Source organism: Sminthopsis crassicaudata, chromosome 3 (genome assembly GCF_048593235.1).
Source record: "Sminthopsis crassicaudata isolate SCR6 chromosome 3, ASM4859323v1, whole genome shotgun sequence".
NCBI classification, from domain to species: domain Eukaryota; kingdom Metazoa; phylum Chordata; class Mammalia; order Dasyuromorphia; family Dasyuridae; genus Sminthopsis; species Sminthopsis crassicaudata.
The window spans coordinates 326,914,396-326,935,087 of record NC_133619.1 but is presented as its reverse complement, the minus strand read 5'-3'; the positions used below and the strand labels follow the sequence as shown (position 1 = coordinate 326,935,087).

General features: G+C 35.2%; 1 protein-coding gene across 1 annotated transcript in view; it reads right to left on the bottom strand.

The window, feature by feature from the left end:
- The window catches only part of ARHGAP31 (Rho GTPase activating protein 31), a 164,955-nt gene that overhangs the window by 8,726 nt on the left and 135,537 nt on the right, over nt 1–20,692 (bottom strand). The window contains exons 6-10 of the mRNA XM_074301307.1: nt 20,292–20,431; nt 15,146–15,344; nt 10,641–10,765; nt 5,656–5,715; nt 80–631 (exon numbers count right to left, since the gene is read on the bottom strand). Of these exons, the coding sequence (XP_074157408.1) occupies nt 80–631; nt 5,656–5,715; nt 10,641–10,765; nt 15,146–15,344; nt 20,292–20,431 (1,076 nt within the window). The remainder of the gene's footprint in view (nt 1–79; nt 632–5,655; nt 5,716–10,640; nt 10,766–15,145; nt 15,345–20,291; nt 20,432–20,692) is intronic.

The following is a 20,692-nucleotide window of genomic DNA, read 5'->3' as shown; positions in this document are numbered from 1 at the left end:
ATGAAAGGAAATAGGCCATACTTTGAGGAATCATATTGGAAATAGAAGAAAATGGTTATCAAAATCAATGAAATTTTACCTGCATTAGTGTCAGTTACCGATGTCTTCTCCTCCTCAAACCCAGGCCAACCCCCACCCTCAGCCCCCTGGAGAGAAGATTCTTCTAGGCTAGAGAGTGATTGCATTTCCTTAGGAGGTGTTCTGCAAGGGGTGCTGTTGGTGCTGATAACCGCTGACACCCGAAGGGGTACTGAGACCGCAAATGGCTCTGAGATGTTGAGAGCTTTCCGCTGGTGACGAGGGGAGGATTCCATCTGGAAGAGGCTGCTGGTGAAGACTGATTTGCTGGAGCTATCACCTGAAGTGTAGAACATGGCAAGCATTTTGGGGGATGCCTGGTCATTCTCTGGATCCTCCACAGCTCGAAATACCTTCAGTTGTTCCGGCGGGGGACGGGCCTGGGGAGCCTTTCCCCCTTCGGCTCCTGCTGGGCCTCCAATCCGGCCCCATTCACCCTCTGGCTTGCTAAGATCACAAGAGCTGCCAGTACTTGTTGTCTGCAGTTTCATTGTTGGGATAAAAAATCCTCCAGTGGTGACAGCCCGATTGAAATGTCCTTTGGTTTCCTTTCCTAAGGAAGTCAGAGCAAACACAGGGACAGTTTTGTGACAGCAAAAACACACACAAGTTCCTATTCATCCAGAGAAATGCATGCCCATTATTCAGGCACAAAACACCAGGACACATCTACCTATGCAAAAATAAGCTTTGAGGGGAAAAGAATGTATGGGGTGACAACAGAATTCTGAGATGGATGTTGTCATGTAACTCAGTTTCCCCGAAGTAAAAGAAAAAACAAATGGAAATAATAAAGTAGCTGTAGCAATCTCAGTAAAAAGCAATCAACTTTGATGATAAAGTACTAGTAAGGTCAATCAAGTACTGGCTAAAAGTCTTTCATTGTTTTTTTCTATGTGTAGTCATAAGGAACAATGCCATTTCCAACTATGAGGGATTTTTAGAAGAAGCCATCTGTTAAAGTTGCTAGGAGATACAAGCTGAGGAGGATTGTGTTTTAACATCAGAAGGACCAGAAGTATGTATCAATTGATGCAAAATGTGCTTGGTCCTTCAAGAAATTTTTAAATTTAAGTATTTTTAAAGACTTATTGGGGGAGGATTTGGGGAGAGAATGAGAGAATACAAGGAAGTGAGTGTTTTCTTAATCAAGAAAACAGTAAAACCAGAAATGAATATTAAAACCTCCAATGATTGATTAGGCTGGGCATAGAGAAGTCAACAAGATTCAGACTCTTAATTCTTTCTCTGATATACACAAGTTGTGACCCTTGTAAAATTATGCAACCCTTCAGCGTCGCTGGTAATTCTAAAAATACAAGTTACAAGGCAGAAAATTATTGGAAAAATAGAATTAATTGTAGAGTAAGAGGACATGAGTTCAGATGCTGCCTCTGATGATGACTTTGGACAAAACACTTCTAAAAAGAAACTGAAGTAAATCATTTCTGATGTCCCTTCTATGATCTGCATTGGAAGAGATAATTTCTTCATTGGGAGTTCCCTGCAAAAATGAAGTCACAGGTTTGTATCTATTAAAAAATTCATGAAGAGATAAAGAGGAAAAAGTCAGGGGTTTGGGGACTTTAAAAGATGAACAGGGATATTAGATTTGTTTCCTTTTTTTCTTCCCTCCCTCAACTAAAATAACCCAATCCTGGAGTAAACAGCAGACAGGGAAGAAGCGCAGAGGTAACAGGATATGGAACTGACTGGCTCAGAGTTCAGAAAGAGAAAAGTTCCCCATAAGGGAAGTGGTCAGGCAGATCTGGTTGGTCCTATAGGGAATTTTGAAGCATAAAACTTGGAGAACTGAAATGGGGTGGCCCCAGGGACTTTTTAACAGTTTAGAAAGTTGAGTATTAAAGATGAGTGTTAGTCTCATCAGCTGAGTCACTAAATATTCCCAACTGATTTTTCTTTTCTTTTTTTTTTTTATTTAGAATTTTTTTCCACAGTATATATGCATGAGTAATTTTTTTTAAATAATATTATCCCTTGTATTCATTTTTTCAAATTATCTCCCCCCTCCCTCTACTCCCTCCCCCCATGGCAGGCAATCCCATACATTTTACATATGTTACAATATAACCTAGATACAATATATGTCTGTAAATACCATTTTCTTGTTGCACATTAAGTATTAGACTCCAAAGGTATAAGTAACCTGGGTAGATAGACAGTAGTGCTAACAATTTACATTCACTTCCCCCAACTGATTTTTCTTTTAAAAAATTATTCAAAAAGATTATCTTTGGGTTTTATATTTCTGTTCTTGTTTCCAGTTATATTCCTTCATAAAAGTTAGGTGATATATCAATAAGCTAATTAAAATTTATAAGGAAATGATAAGAAAAATTAATTAGAAAAATCAAAAGGATTTTTTAAATAATAAAGACATATAAAAAGTACAGGAAATTTTAAATAAACTGATTAGAAGGACAAAGGTAAAACCACGATAACAATATATTAATGACCACAATACCAGAAATTGAACAAAAATTAAATGACACTGATATTTGACCCTGAAGAATAGATAAGGAAATACATCTTCCTTACTTTTTTTCCTGAGATAGAAGAGTGTGAATGTGGAATATTATCTATACTGTGTGACTTGCTTGAAAGCTTGATTTTGCTAAACTGCTTTTCATTTTTTGTTATAAGAAATGACCTATTTTGTAGGGGAGGAAGAAAGGATATATATTCACAAATAAAGGCGAGGTTAAAAGAAAAAAATATATATACCACCGATTAATTTTAATAGAGGCATTTGTTATTTAAAAAAAAAATAAGCCAAGGAAATGTATAGGTATAATGTAGGAAGAGGTTTGAACAGAAAGCTACCTTCTAAATTTTAGGGGCAAGAAAGGAACATCAATGCCATTTGTAATACAGCATTACCACCTTGTGGCAGCCTGCGAAATTGCAGTGGAAGTTAGTCAAGAGCCAGAATTCCTCAGCTCCAAAACTTGCTATGGCTATAACTATTGCATATGCAATTTTATGCACATGTATTTGAACTTAGTTACTGATGAAGGCAGCTAGATAGAGAACAGTGCATAGAAAGTCACAGCTGAAGTCAGCAAGAACTGAGTTCAAATTTGGCCTCAGACAGTTATTAGCTATGTGGTGCTGGACAAGTCATTTTATCCTATTTGCCTCTGTTTGCACATCTATAAAATGAGCTAAAGTAGGAAATGGCAAAATACTCTGGGATCTTTGCCAAGAAAACACAAATGAGGTCACAAAGAGGCAGACACAACTAAAATAACTGAACAACAACTGACAATCAGTCAGCAAGTCATACATTCTACCTTCAGAATACCTCTTATACCCCCCCCATTTATTTCCACAGTCTTCACCTTTACCATGACCCCCTCAAATTATTGTAACAGACTTCTAATGATCTTACCAGTTTCTGCCTCCTCCATTCCATTCTTAATACTTATTATAAGAAAGATTAGCTTTTCTTATGTACAGACCTGGTATTATTATTATTAGCTCACAAAACTTGAGAAACTCCCTGTTATCTCTTGAGTGGAGTTTGAACTCCTTTGTCAGGTATTCAAAAACTCCCTATTCCAACCCAATCTAATATTACTTCTGTCCCCCAAACTATGCTCCAGACAAATTCGACTACTGTGTGTCACTTACAACATACTATTTTCTCCCATCTTGATGCTTTTTCTTATGCTATTCCCTTTGTCCGGGATATCCTTTATTTAACTTGAGTGTAAAGAGGAGTGATAGCCTTAAAATTTTGTATTTCTGGTCTTGTTAGGCCTCCCCAGTTAATATTCCTTCATAAAAGCTAAGCTAAGGTAAAATTATTAATAATAAGTTAATTTAAAATAATATGAAAAATCAAAAGGATTATCTTCTTTAGTCATCCCTAAATGATGTTTAATAAGGATATAGAAGAATTCCAAAAGACATAGGAAGACAAATAAACTGATTAGAAGGAAAATTGTAGAAACATAAAATATTTAAATGATTACAAAATGGAAACAGAGCAAAAATGAAGTGGCACTGAATGCTTTGTAACTATAACTTTCCCTCTTTGAATTCTGAACTATGCTTTAAAGCCTCCTGTGTAAATGAAGCCTTTCCCAATCCTAATTCTCACTAGTCACTAACAACTTTGCCTCTCCACAAAGAATTTTATTTTTCAAATCTTGCTCAAACAAGTTGTTAATGACTAGTGAGAATTAGGATTGGGAAAGGCTTCATTTGTCTTTTCCACAGACTAGATTCTAAGTCCATGGGCTATGTCTCATTTAAACTTTGTACATATATTACTCTCCAGACAGCAGATATACTTTTTAAATTATTGAGGTCAAAGGATATGAACAATTTTCAGATGAAGAAATTAAAACCTTTTCTACTCATATGAAAAAATGTTCTAAATCACTATTGGTCAGAGAAATGCAAATTAAGACAACTCTGAGATGTGGTAACACACCTCTTAGATTGGCTAAAATGACAGGAAAAAATGATGATAAATGTTGAAGGGGATGTGGGAAAACTGGGACACTAATGCATTGTTGTTACTGATCCAACTATCCTGGAGAGCAATTTGAGACTATGCCCAACGGGCATACCCTTTGATCCAGCAGTGTGTCTACTAGGTCTGTATCCCAAAGAGATCTTAAAGGAAGGAAAAAAAACCTACACGAACAAAACTATTTGTAGCAGCCTTTTTTCTAGTGACTGGGAAATGGAAAGTGAGTAGATGCCCATCAACTGGGGAATAGCTGAATAAGTTATGGTATATAAATGTAATGAATATTATTGTTCTATAAGAAATGATCATCAGAATGATTTCAGAAAAACTGGAGAGACTTTACATGAACTGATGCTGAGTGAAGTGAGTAGAACCAAGAGAACACTGTACACAGCAACAAGAAGATTTTCTGGTGATCAATTCTGAAGGCCGGGGCTCTTTTTAATGAGATGGTTCAGGCCAATTGTGATGGAGAAAGTCATTTGCATCTAAAAAGAGGACTGTAGGAACTGAATGTGCATCACAACATAGTATTTTCAGCTTTTTTGTTGTTGTTTGATTTTTGTTTTCTTTATCATTTATTCCCTTTTTGATCTGATTTTTCTTGTGCAACATGATAATTGTGCAAATATGTATAGAAGAATTGCACATATTTAATATATATTTGATTACTTGCTGTCTAAAGGAGGAAGGAAGAGGAAGGGAGGAGTCACTTAAACCCAGCCTCAGGAAAAAAAAAAAAAAAAAGACTTTTATGGAAGAATCTCTTCGAACCAAGCTAATGCATGATAAAGAAAATAGCTCTCAAAAAAAAAAAAAAAATCATAGCTCTCCAGTTATGTTAGCCTTAATTACTTCTGTAACTTAGGGGTCATGTCAGAGAGCTCCTCTGAGAAGCTCTGTGGGCTGCTCTGTGTACATCAGGACTAAGTTTGACCATCACTGTCCTACTGCTCCTTCACACTGAATATTGAATAAGAATAGATTTGATTGCATAAGAAATTGCAAATTTATGAATGCTAAAGACCAACAGCTCAAAACAGTCAATTCAGATATCAAATACTAGGTCTCACCTTCTACCGGCAGAGAACAGAGGGAGTCCATACTTTTGGCAGGTCGGATGGTAGCTTTTTCTATTAAAAAAAACAACAACAAAACAAAATACATCAGCCCAGTTATTAATTCATTAATAATAATAATTATTATTAATAATATAATAATTATAATTATTCAATATCATTGAAGAAGTAGTATCTTAGAAGAAATAATCAGATTATTAATATGTAGTAGAAAAAAATCTGTATGAGAGTTTTCAATGTAGAATTTACCAGCCCAGAAAACTTAAATCATGGACCAAGTACTGATGCTTCTCAATAAAGCCTCCCTTTTATTTATTAATTATTCTTCCATTGTTAAAGTTCTAATATTTTATTTATAGAAGAAATTATCAGTTTGTCATTACCTAATCTTACTTATACTTATTCCTACTAGGATTGGTTACAGTCTTCAAAATTATAGGAATTAAGTTTCAGGAGTGAGAGAAGAGTTTTGCTAGGTAGACTTAAAAGACAACAAGGAGAAATGACAGTTGACTGTGAAGCTGCAGGAAAACTTTTTAAAAATGCAAAATAACTGAAAGGTATTTTAGCCTGAATCAATTAGTTATAACTACTCGAGCATATCCAGAGGCAACCTTTGTCTTACAATACAATACACAAATTGGCATTCATAATCATGATATAAATTCATCAAAAAAAAAAAAAAAAAAAAAAAAGGACTAAATTGTTTTCAATATGGTGTTGAACCAGGAAAGTAAGTAATCTCTTTGAAAACCTTTCTCATTTAAATTAATTAAAATAAAACTTAAACATACAAATCCTTAGATACTAGAAACTTAACTATCCAGAAGAGCCCATTCCTGTAGGATTCCATATAGCCAAGGTTTATTTTTGTTATTTCTTATTTATTTCTCCATTTGTATTGATTTTTTTTGTTTTTCATTAATATGAAAGTATATCCTCCTTCTTCTTTTCCCCAGAAAGCCATTTCTCAAAGACAACAGTGGTTCTCAAACTTTTTGGTTTTAGGACCCTTCACATTTTTAAAAATCCAACATTTCCCAAAAAAGAAATGAAAATGTCATCATATTATTACAAAAATAATTCTGATCTTGAGAATTCCCCTGATAGGGTAGGATTGCCTGGATCACACTTTGAGAACTGCTGCTTTCAGATTTTGTCCATTGCTAAATCTATAATCCAATGATCTTTTAAACAAAAAATTAAAAAACAAAACAAAACAAAACTTTTTTTTTAAAGGCAATTCAGCAAAACTAGTTAGCACTTGCCAAATTTGACTACATATGCATTCTTTCCATATGGAACCTCTCTTTAAACAACTAATAGCAATGAAATGGGTATGGATGTAAAATCTTAGAACAGTATAAACAATCACCATGACCAGTGTTACTGCCATTTTAGTATTCACCTTGCATAGTATGGCATTTCAGTTTTCAAAGTGTATTTATATACATCATTGTATTTGAGCTTCAAAATCATCAAAAACAATAACAATGATAACTATCATTATTATTATAGCTGATGTCTATGGAGCACTTTAAATTTTATTAAGTGCTTTAAAAACATTATTTCCAAAAAATCCTTTATTCCAATTTTATAGAATCTCAGAACAAAATAAGAAGTTAAGTGACTTTCTTAAGGTCACATAGCTAATAATAACTGAGGGGACAGGGAATAAAGCCCATGTCTTCATATTCCTAGTCAAATGTATTTCTCACCATATTAAACTGTGGATAGAATATACTTGTATTTTAAAAATATCTTAACATTATGCATACATGGACTATGCCATCTAGGGGAGGGTGGGGGGAAGGAAGGGAAAAGTTGGAACAGAAGGTTTTGCAAGGGTCAATGTTGAAAAACTACCCATGCAGATGTTTTGTAAATAAAAAGCTATAATTTTAAAAAATTACACATACAGATATGCCATTAGAAAAAAACATGAATACCTAAGTTCTTAGGAGTCCAATTATCTTTTAATGTTAAAAAAAAAAAAGGGGGGGAGAAGAGCTTAATAAGAGCAAACTTTGAAGATTGAATGAGACAAAGACAACAAATTTCTTTTTACAAATCTCTTATTTGTCAGATACAAGAGAAACAGGGCTTTTATCTAGACAACTTGAGATCAAGCTAAATCAAACCATCCTGAAAGCCTCTGTAGATGACTTTGAAAGAAGGACATCAAAGAGATGAAACAAATAGATGAAATCTATTCATCAAGTAGAAATTCATCATCATCTATTTAATAAAATAGATGAAACAAATTTGCCAATCTTTCTAGCACGATCTATTCTCTTCATTGCTATAATCAAACCACTACAAATGGAATCTATCCTATCACTGCTCCAGACACTAAGTGAGGAAGTGGAAATTGCATTTAATTTTGAGGAGAATGGAACAGAGCAATGGATATTGCCAAATACACACACACACACACACACACACACACACACACACACACACACACACACAAACTGATAATGGAGGTAATAGATTTAAAATTACTTAAGAGTTAATTTTCAAGACATATCAGAAAAGGAGACAGTCCTGAAAAGATCTCAGTATTATTACAACAAAAAGGTGTCTATGAATAGATGACAAACACCAATGTATATTTATATTTTTGTATCTCTATACAACATTTATTACAATGTTCTGTATATAAACGTATATATGTATAAAACTGTGCATATTGATGCAGCAATATCACTACTAAAGAGATAAATCAAAGAGATTTTTTAAAAAGGGAAAATGACCTTGTTAAAAAATATTTATAGCATCTCCATTTGTAGAGGATTTGGAAATGGAGAGGATGTCCATCAATTAAGAAATGGTTGAACAAGTTGTGGTATGTGAATGTAATGGAATACTATTGTGCAATAAGAAATGACAAGCAGGTGGAAAGATTTGTATGAACTGATACTAAGTGAAGTGAGCAGAACCAGGAGAACATTGTGTGCAGTAACAATAACTATGAATGACTTGGCTATTTTCAGCAATACAATGATCCAAGACAATATGAAAGGACTCATAATGAAAAATGCTATCTATATCCAGAGAAAAAAGTAAAGGAGTCTGAATGCTGACTTAAACATACTATTTTTACTTTAATTTCTTGGTGTCTTTCATTTAATATGTATGGGATTGCCTGTTATCTAGGGGAGGGAGTAAAAGGAGGGAGGGGAAAATTTGGAAAAGTGAATACAAGGGAAAATCTTGTAAAAAAAATTACCCATGCATATATGTACTGTCAAAAAATTTATAATTATAAAATTAATAATAAAAAAATTATTGGTGTCTTTTTTCTTTTAATCCATTTTTTCTTTTACAACATGACTAATATGGAAATGTTTTATGTTAACCTATACCAAATTGCTTACCATCTCTTAGAGGAAAGAGTTGATGGAGGGAGAATATTTGAAACTCAACATTTAAAAAAAATGAATATTAAAAATTTGTCTTTGCATGTAATTGGAAACACAAAATAATATTTTAAAAAAGACATTTCCCAGATGAGAAACATGATTAGAGTGCATGACACTACATGGAACCATAGTGAAACATATTTTTTCTGATAAATCACACAATATTGAGAAATTTTCCTGTAGTTTGTTCTTATTTTGAAATGTTAGAATCCAGAAAAGCTTATAAGTTAATATTTCACTGAATTCCATTTTCCAGATAATTTGTAAAAGTTTTAAATGTAGTTTTAAGATCAAATCTCAGAGAAAACTCACTACTCATATAGAATTATGCAATAATGTAAATATATGCATACATGTGTGTGTATTAAAAAACCCAACAGACATAGGCCAAAAAAAAGATCAAACTAGGTCCATGATTTCAGATAAAGGGTGTTACCATAACCAAATCAAAAGAGAATGAAATAGTTTTTCCTTTGAGGTTTATGGGTAAGAGAATAATTTAGGACCAAAGAAGACATAGAATGCATTACAAAATGTAAAAGAGGTAATTGTGATTATATAAAAATCAAAAACCTTTTGCACAAACAACCAATGGAACCAAAATTATAAGAAAAGCAAAAAGATGGGGAAATTTTTTTTACAAATATCTTTGATAAAGACTTCATTTATCAAATACACAAAGAATTGAGACAGATTTATTAAAAAATCTGTTATTCATTCCCCAATTGATAAATGGTCAAAAAACAGAAAGTAGTTTTTAGACAAAGAAATCAAAGCTATCTATAGTCATATGAAAAAAAATGTTTTAAATCACAATAGATTTTAAAAAATACAAATTAAAACAACTCTGAGGTACTACCTCACACGTATCAAATTGGCTAATTTGACAAAAAAGGAAATGTTGGCTATTGGAGGAGATATTGTAAAATGAACACTAATGAACTGTTGGTGAAGTTGTAAACTGATCTAACATCCTGAAGAGCAATTTGGAATTATGCCAAAGAGCTATAAAATTGTGGATTTATATGAACTGATGATAATGAAGTAAATAGAAAGAGGAGAAGGTTGTACATAGTAACAGCAAATTGTTTGATGAAGAATTCTGAATGACTTAGCTTTTCTTAGCAATCCAATGATTCAAAACTATCCCAAAGGATTAATGATGAAGGATATTATCTGCTTCCAGAGAAAGAACTGATATTGTACATATATAGACTGAAGCATGCTACTTTCACTTTCTTTCATTTTTTCCACCTTTTATCCAAATCCTGTGGTACAAAATGATTAATACAGAAATGTTTGTATGACCTATATCTGATAGCTTATTGTCTCAGAAGAGAGATAGGGGAGGGAGGGATAGAATTCCGAACTCAAAACTTTTAATAAAAATATTAAAAAATTGGGGGAAAAAAGGAAAAAGTTCAACATGTTTGTATTTAAGAATCATGATCATCTTGATAGACATACAGGTTTATCTTTTCAGAGAATTCTAAATGCCCAGACTAAATAAGGGAAGGAGCTGAAGATAGATGGACCATAAAACAGCATACTTACCAGAAAGCCTTTGTCCTCTCACAAAAACACTTCCATTCCGGTTCAGTTTTGATTTTGAGTCTGAGCCAGAACGTCCCAGGTTAAATATTGACTTCCACTTCTTGGATTTACTAGAGAGCTTCCTTCTAAAAAAAAAATCAGCAATAATAATTTTTATTGTTTACTATTTAGATGATGGGTAGTTGGGTAGCAGAGTAGATAGAACCCTGGATTTGGTATCAGGAAGAATCTTGAGTTTAAATCCCATCTCAGACACTTACTAACTGTGTTACCTGAACAAATCACTTAACCTTGTTTGCCTCAGTTTCTTCATCTGTAAAATGATCTGGAGAAGGAAATGGCAAATCATTGCAGTATCTCTGCTAAGAAAACCCCAAATGGAGTCACAATGATAACTGAACAACAACAAAAAAATTTAGATGGTACTTTGCTCTTCTACAAAGAGCTTTAATGACATTCTGAATGATGATGTATCTTTAGAAACAGATGAACATGACATTTAGGAACTTATTGTCTGAAGAAAACCAAATTCAGTCCAATGCTTCCCTATAGACAAGGAGTGCCGTGTAATGAATAACCCAGCCCAGATTTGAAAAAAGCAAAGGAAAGAATCACTTCTACTCCTAAGGCACTCTGATTTTACAGAAGTATTGTACTATTGGTAGGAGATGGGATCCATAAGTGGAGGATCAAGGCTATACATACAATATCGCTACATTATATATGCACACTGCATGGAATGTGAAACTTCATTGCAATGTTGGTTAAATTTTTTTCTTCCTCTTTATTTAATTTATAAAAGATACGTCTCTGGGAAGGAAAGGGAGAGATGATAGGACATATAGGTAATACAAATAGTGGTATACATACATAGTGGTATATGTAAGCTTGTCCCCAAAGAAGAGATGAGAAAAAAATCTCATTGCATTTCTCTAAAGGTGACAACTATATGTGTGTGTGTGTGTGTGTGTGTGTGTGTGTGTGTGTGTGTGTGTGTGTAACACTGCAAATATTGTCAGACTTAACTTATAGTTTGGTTAGTTTTACTCACCTGCCTTTGTTTTCCCTTGCCTTTTTCTTTTGGTTATTAGAAGGGATGGATTGCTGGGTAGAGGAGTAGGTATTAGCTATTTTAAAATTAAGGTGACATAAAAACAAAAGCCACAAATAAAATTTTGTTACCCAAAGGAGAAAGGGCTGGCTACTATGTGGGCAGGGATTCTACCATGAACACATGTTACACATCTCAAAGTCCAAAAGTATTTAAGTTCCTTGAGGGTAAGGATTACTTACTTTTTATCACTATGTCACATTGTAACCACTTAATAAATGCTGGTTGATTTATAACCACCCTAGGTCAGGATCCATCACCGTTCTCCTGGATTATTTCATTGAGCATTTATTAAGTAAGTATTTACTGTAGGCCAGGCACTATACTAAGAGCTGAGGATACAAATATAAGTAAAGAAGGTTGTCTGTCCTCAAGGAGTGGGATAAATTGAAAAGATATCTGGTATATAATAATAATATTAATAAATGCTTGATGTTTCCATGTGTTTAAAACCTACAAAGAGAATTTTAAGAAATAACAATAGCAAAGAAAAGCTTTGACAGAGGGTGGGTGATGATGATTCAATGAAATAGTCCAAGTGAAAGATGAGGGAATCTTGTACTAGAATGGTGGCTGTCATTCAATAGATAAATCAAGGTATACATGAAAGGGAATGCAAGAAAGGCAAAGGAATCATCATTTCTAAATGTTATTTGTAATATATAAATTTATATTATATCTAAAATCATGAAACTGTAAGAATTATTGATTCTCCTAACAATCCTGGGATGAAAGTCATATTATTATTAATCTCCTTTTTAATTTTTTTAAATTAAATTATTATTATTATTTGCTGAGGCAATTGGGGCTAAGTGACTTGCCCAGGGTCACACAACTAAGAAGTGTTAAGTATCTGAGGCCAGATTTGAACTCAAGGTCCTCCTGACTTCAGGGCTGGTGCTCTATCCCCTATACCACTTAGCTGCCCTTTTCTCCTTTTTCAGTTGAGGAAATATTCAGATGTAGGTTAAATGATTGCTCAGAGGTCACATGGCTAATAAGCAGAGGCAAATTTGAACTCAAGCCTTTTTGCTGTATCCACTGTACCACCCACATGGGAAGTGACTCCAGGTTCAAAGGTCCAGAGTTCTAATGAGGAGAACATGAAAATGATGGAAAAATAGAGACGGTATAAAGTGGAATGGCCAGGAAGTGAAGTAGAAGCCTGGATATGCACAAGATATGGTGAAAGCCTTCCAGTCAGAGCCTTGGGTAGTTCCAGGAGAGAAATTCAAGGTTCCTGCAGGCAAATGGCAGCAAGAACAGCTCATGTGCCCAAGATATTGAATAGACATGGGCTGAGAAAGTCCCTAAAGAGCTCTAGTAAATCCATCAGTGCAGTATTTTACATGGAAACTAAGGGGAAAACTTTGCAAGGGTCTCCAAACCAATAATAACTAGATTTTTTAGTCTACTTGTTGGACATACTCTCAGGCCATCACTGCTATGAGAAAAAGACTCTTAACGACTTCCTTGGCTGGGGAGACAGTTTTGAATTGACTGCAGATTTTTGATAAGGAAACACTCCCTTTTTCTGCTTTCTATAATTATTGCAAATGATGGACAATTAGCACCATAGGTAGGGGTCAATTTATGATCTTTATTTTTATTTCTTTCAAAGAAAGGATTAGCTATATTAGCTGAGAAATCAGTAAATCATGGAACCACCAGGGGGAGCCCAGAGTCCAAGCCCTGTATTCATTTGGAGAAAATGTGGGATTCAGTCCAAATAGGAACTGACCCTGACAATATGTGTCCATTTCTGCACAAAGTCCTTACTCTGAAGATTTCAAGTCATTCACTGGGACTTCTACATTACAAGGATAGTATATTTCTAAAAACAAACAGCAAAATGCCCAGTAGAGATCATCTTTAGTTCTATCCTAATGCCTTTCAGGCAAGCAGAGTGTGAGTATATTTCATAAGAGCTATATAACTATGTGAATAATACCCCAAGTGTGGTAATAAGCTAGAAAAAAATGCATAGTTGCATAAGAGGTTACTAACCCTATAGAAATCACACAATTCCTGGGACTGAAAATTCCTCCTATAACTTCTGGGAATGATGAGATTGGTACCAGAATTCTGGAAATAAATTTTCTTCTTGCCTTGTCTGAGTTGGGAGAAAATATGACATTTCTTGCCCTGGACCCTTTCCCTTCCCTAATATATCTACCTTAATAAATGTTAGTGGATTGATTGATTGGTCTAGAGCAAGGTTTCTTAAACTCTTTCCACTTTTGACTCTTTTTCCCCTGAGAAATTTTTACATGACCCCGGGCATACAGGTATATAAAATATACAAATCAAACATTCACCAATAATAAATCCCAATTTGTGTCTCCCACATTCAGTCACAAGACCTAAGAAGCTTTGGTCTAAATTCCTGCAACAGATTCCTAATTGGTCTCAAATTTCCTATAACTGGCTCCACTTTCACACTCCTGCCAAAGTGATTTACCTTAAACACGGTTACCATAGCACTTTCCTCCTTAAGTCCAAGGTCTTCCTATTGCCTCTCAGAAAAATATCATGATAGTATAATCTGACCTTGCATTCCTCTCTTTCCCTTCCTCTTGTTTCTCAGATAAAATAAAAATTTCTCTATTGAGCTTTTAAAGTGTTTCAAAAGCTGAGTCAACTTAGCTTCCTAGTCTTTATGGACAGTACTCTTTCATTTATACTCTATGATCCAGCCAAACTGTCTTCTCTTTGTTATTCAACATTCCAACTCCTGATTGATTGCAAAACTTTGCACTGATCATTGGTCATTCCCCATGCCTAATAATGCATTCCCTTCTTACCTTTCCCTCATGGAGGCCCACTTTTTCTTTAGACTTAAGTACTGTCTCCTACATGAAGCTTCTTCATACTCCCAAATACTAATGTCTAAACCTCTAAAACAGGGCTTCTTAAATCTTACAACTCATGACCCCTTTACACCTGAGAAATTTTTAGGCAACCCCAACACCTTTTTATATATATAAATAAATATATATAAATCAAAATCATAATTTCACGACTCCCACATTTGATTAATAGTGAACCACAGTTCACTCAAATACCTTGCATTTAACTACATTTACATTTATTTTTAGTTACTTTCTTTTTAGGCTTATATATACTTATATTTTTACTTCATACCTCCCCAATTAGAATATATTAAGAGCCTTATACATAGGGATTGCTTCATTCCCTGACTTCTATCCTCAGCATCCAATATATAATTTAGCACACATTAAATCATAGTAGATACTTAATAAATAACCTTGATTAACAGCCCTCCTCACCTAGAAAGAAGTGGAGAAACCATTCCTTACTTCCCCAATTTGCACCTAAAATTTCCCCGCATTGGAATATTTTCAAATGCTTAGGTTAAGAAATACAAGCTTACTTGTTGTCTGGTAACTCAAGGACAGTATGGAAGAGGGCTCCTGTGGAAGGGACAATCTCAGGCAGGCTATTTTCTCTCCTCTCTTTGCGTGCAGGGTGATTAGTAGCCAGACTCCGAGCCTGAGCTTCTTCAAGGCTCACCAGCTTCATCGGGAGAGAGAGGGCAGGTAAGGTCAGACTTTTCATGATTGGCCTGTTTTCTGTAAAGAAATAGGAGGAAGTAAGTCGTCTGAGGAGAACCTAAGGAGTAAGCTCAAACCATCCTTACTTCCTACAGCCATCTTTTGGTAACCTTGTTTTTGAACATAAACTTCGTGGGTCTGGAAGAACAGGCCCTTGGCTTTTCTCCTGGTTATTCAGGGGTCACCAGCAGAACCAGATTATTTCAGGGGACAACCTTCCTTGACAATGACTTGCTCTTGTCTAGGTTGTGAAGCTGAGAGAAGTGAAGATAGGAGTAAAAGTGACTTTCTACATACTGGGTACTTTGATGGTTGAACATAATAGGAATTTGACTGCCCTGTTCCATGGAGATATTTCTGCTATTTATTGCTTTCGAGTCTTTTTAAAATCATGTCCTATTCTTCATGATACCATTTCTTGGCAAAGATACTTTTGTGGTTTGCCATTTCCTTCTCTGACGCATTATATAGATAAGAAAACTTATCTATATAATGTGATTTGGCCAGAATCATACAGCTAGTGTCTTAGGATGGATTTGAAACCAGTCCTCTTAACTTCAAGATTAAAAAGATGAGTCTAGCTGATTTCAAGCCCAGTGCTCTCTCCACTTTGCCACCTAGCTTTCCCACTCAGTTTGCTATTCTAGGTGTTAGGCAAATAGGTGGTGTAATGGACAAAGTGCCAGACCTAGAATCAGAAGTGCCTTGGATACTTATTAGCTGTATAATAGTGACCAAATCCCTAAATTTCTCTTAGTCTCAGTTTTCTCATCTATAAAATGATAACCTTACCTTCCACGCTTATTGTGAGGATGAAATAATAGTTGTATCAAAGGATATGAACAGACAATTCTCAGAGGAAGAAATTGAAACTATATCCACTCACATGAAAGAGTGTTCCAAATCACTATTGATCAGAGAAATGCAAATTAAGACCACTCTGAGATACCACTACACACCTGTCAGTTTGGCTAAGATGACAGGAACAAATAATGATGAATGTTGGAGGGGATGTGGGGAAACTGGGACACTAATACATTGCTGGTGGAGTTGCGAAAGAATCCAGCCATTCTGGAGAGCAATCTGGAATTATGCCCAAAAAGTTATCAAACTGTGCATACCCTTTGACCCAGCAGCGCTACTACTGGGCTTATATCCCAAAGAAATACTAAAGAGCGGAAAGAGACATATATGTGCCAAAATGTTTGTGGCAGCTCTTTTTGTAGTAGCTAGAAACTGGAAGATGAATGGATGTCCATCAGTTGGAGAATGGTTGGGTAAATTGTGGTATATGAAGGTTATGGAATATTATTGCTCTGTAAGAAATGACCAGCAGGAGGAATACAGAGAGGCTTGGAGAGACTTAAATCAACTGTTGCTGAGTGAAATGAGCAGAACCAGAAGATCACTATACACTTCAACAACAATACTGTATGAGGATGTATTCTGATGGAAGTGGAAATCTTCAACATAAAGAAGAGCCAACTCACTTCCAGTTGATCAATGATGGACAGAGGTAGCTACAGCCAGAGAAGAAACACTGGGAAGTGAATGTAAATTGTTAGCACTAATATCTGTCGTCCCAGGTTACATGTACCTTCGGAATCTAAAGTTTATTGTGCAACAAGAAAATGATATTCACACACATGTATTGTATCTAGACTATATTATAACACATGTAAAATGTATGGGATTGCCTGTCATCGGGGGGAGGGAATAAAGGGAGGGGGGGATAATTTGGAAAAATGAATACAAGGGATAATATTATAAAAAATTAAAAAAAAAAGAAATAATAGTTGTAAAATACTTTGCAAATCTTAAAAACCTAAGAATGTCATTTATGTTGTCATGGGATAAGTTTTTGGACAGAGCCTGGGGGAAGGAAGGTAGGAGGCTACTTTTCTCTTCAAAGGTAGCAAATGATCATTGATATACTAAGATATATCATATTTCTAGGGCAGTTAGATGATGCAGTGGGCAAAGTGACAGGCCTGAAATTTCCCCTTCTTGAATTTGAATCCAGGCTGTGTTGTGATCCACATTCAGTCCTCATATTCCTCTCTCTGGATGCAGATGGCTCTTTCTATCACAAGTCTTTTGGAAGTTTTCCTTGTTTTCTTAATGGCATAATAGAGATAATAATTCCCAAGGTTGTTATAAGAATCAAATGAAATATTTAAATGTAAGGTACTTAACATAGTGCCTGGCACATATGGTAAGTGCCTTCCTTCCTTCCCAAACTCCCTAAACCCAGCTTCCTAGAAGTCACTCATTCATAGAGGGATTGGAGATTAAGATGTTATAGGGTAGCTACTCACTTTAGTGAATAAGTCAGTGGAGAGAGTGCTGGACCTAGAGTAAAGAAGACTTATCTGTCTTGAGTTCAAATCCAGAATCAGACACTTCCTAGCTGTGTGACCCTGCCCAAATCACTTAACCCCATTTCCTCTGTTTCCTCATCTGTCAAATGGACTAGAAAAAGAAATAACAAACCACTCCATTATTTCTGCCAGGAAAACTCCAAATGGGATCATAAAGCGTTAGATACAACTGAATAACAATTCACTTAAAATGGAATTGATAAGCTATTACATTGGTATGAAACTAGTTCAAATCCTGGCTCTTCTGTTTATTATGTGACCTTTGGCAAAATACTTAATATCTGTGGGCCTCAGTTTCCACCTCCGTACAATGAGGAGGTTGTTTTTGGAGCTTGAGACCCAACTAAGCCATATCAAACCAAAAGCACTTAAGGTCCAGTCAGCTCTAGATATACTTCTCTTAGAAATCTGAGCAGGCTTAGTTCAGCAAAAACTCTTAAAACAATAGTTCACAGCAGTTATGGTTGTGACAGTCATTTGGGAATCAAACAAAGGCAGCTTTGGAGCATAAGAATTGTTTGAGTGTTTCTAGTACTGAGCAGGGAGAGGGAGCTCTGCCCAATATGCCAATCTGCCAGGCGGATTATCCCCAGGAGAACAGTGACTGATGAGATCATAAACAACCCGATATGGGAAATATCCCAGGAAGGCATATAATTCCCTTTCCTGGAGTCTTTATTTACCAAGCAATCTTCTGGTTATTAATTTGTTTTCCCAAGTAAGGTTGCCTACTGGGAAGATATTGGGCTCTTCCAGCATAAACATTCTGGTTTTGAGGCAGTTATGTTTTTTACATCTGTATGAGATTAATCACGCCAATTAATAAATTGGCATTTTAGCATGTAAATCAATCTCATGTGAGTTTGGATAACATAAGCCATGAGCCAGTTTCCCCAGGCTCTGGTTGGCCCAAGTTTGACTCTGTAGGGAGTAGACCCACAGGGACCAAACCCTAATCTTACCAAGATCTATAACCCTAAAGATAAGTCTAAAAGAGTCAACTTTACAAAAACTGGAATACTTGACCGCTAATTCCTTCTATAATGCTCCTAACAAATAATCAACAAAACCATAAATTATAAGCACACATATAACACAAACAAATATTAGAGAAGAATTAAATAAACTTCAAAAAAACTAAGTCATCTTCCAATGTAATCAATTTAGTCATTTATTGCAACTAAAGTTAGGAGCTTCACTAAAAGTCTTATAAAAAACAGCATTTATACAATGCTTAAATTATTGCAATATGCTTTATAAAAATTATTTCATTTGAATCTTACAAAGACCCTGGGAGGTAGGTTTATTGTTAGTCTCTTTTTACAATTTCACATGAAGCTTTTTGCATTTTTCTAAATTCTGAAATTTAACCCTTCAATGTAGTTTCAGTTCCATTTCAGAAAGCTGGAAGCATATTTTCCCAAGTCTTAATCTTAACCCCTTTGAACTCTAGTCAAACTGACCTTTTTAATAATCTTCTTACAAGATATCATAAGATATCCCATGCCCCATCTCCATTCCTTTGTATGGACTGCATCCCATCTGTGGAATATGATCCTGCTTCACTTTAACCTCTTAGAATACTTACTTCCCTTCAAAAGTTACCATTTACAACAAGCTTTTTCTGGTTAGTTCATTTTCTAAAGCCTTTCTTTCTCAAATTCCCTTCCATTTATTTTGCATATAGGGAAGAAGTATAGTATAGTGGGTAGACCTGACTTGAAGCCAGCAATTCCTAATTCAGATCCTACCTCTGAAACATACAAGCTATGAGCAGTCGCCTGAGAAGATGATGATCTACAGGTTTTCTCAATCAGGAAATCCCTAGACCAATGAAATCACAGATCCATTTCTACATTTTGTATATGTACCCTTTGTCTCTCCCAACAGAGAATGAGCTTCTTGATCTAGGGGAAGTTTCCTTTTGTCTGTGTGTTCCCAACACCCAGCACCATGCCCAACTCCCAGTAGGCACTAATAAAACCCTTTCAGGATCACACAGCTAGTAAGTGTCAAATGTTTATTTGAGGCCAGATTTGAACTCAAGTTCTCCTAACTCCAAAGATAGTGCTCTATCCACCACACCACCTAGCTGCTCTACACTAGACTGAAAAAATGCTTAACTCTTGTACTTAAATGATCCAGATGAAGACATTAGTCTTCTGAGAGGGTGCATGAAATAATGAAAATGTAGCTAAATTTAGACAAAAGTACATGCTAAGTATTAATAAACATCAAACCAACCTTGTAAATAATTTAGAAAAATTACCATGATTACAATATTTGCATGACTCCTATTGTCCCTAATCATATCACAGGAACTACATACATGACAGGTACAAGTTTCATATGTTAAAACAGACAGAAACATGCAAATTCCAAATACAAATATATGGCACATATATTCAACACACATATGTATGGCAAGATCTAACAAATATTAAAAACATGGAGACATGCATAGAATAGACACACACTGGTTTGGATTCCATTCCTGTAGCAACTTATTTCTGGCTTACATCGCTAGGGCAAGGAAAGATTGGAATGGGCTGCCAGGTTATGTGACAAATGTCAGGACAATTACCATCATTCTCTATGGAGCATGATGAGCTGCTGAAAATTTGATCCACATGATTCAAGATAAATTCAATCACCACCTGCTGGACTCGGACGGCAAGAAAGGCTGCATCTCCATTACAGCCAATAGCTTCAATTTCTTTAGACCTAAGGCATAAGGGAAAATATACAGTGAGCAGCAGTGCATTATGAGATAAAAAAGACAAGTCATCAGAAATGACCTGAGCCATGTCCCTCAATTTTTAAAAATATTTGTCAACTTGTATAGCAAGCGAAGGTTAACTAACTGATCCAATATTTATATTCATACTGGCCTTCTTGCCGTTCCTCATATAACACTATTCTTCCAACCTCTACACTTTTGACCTAACTATACCCAATGCCTATAATGACTTACTTGTACCCCCA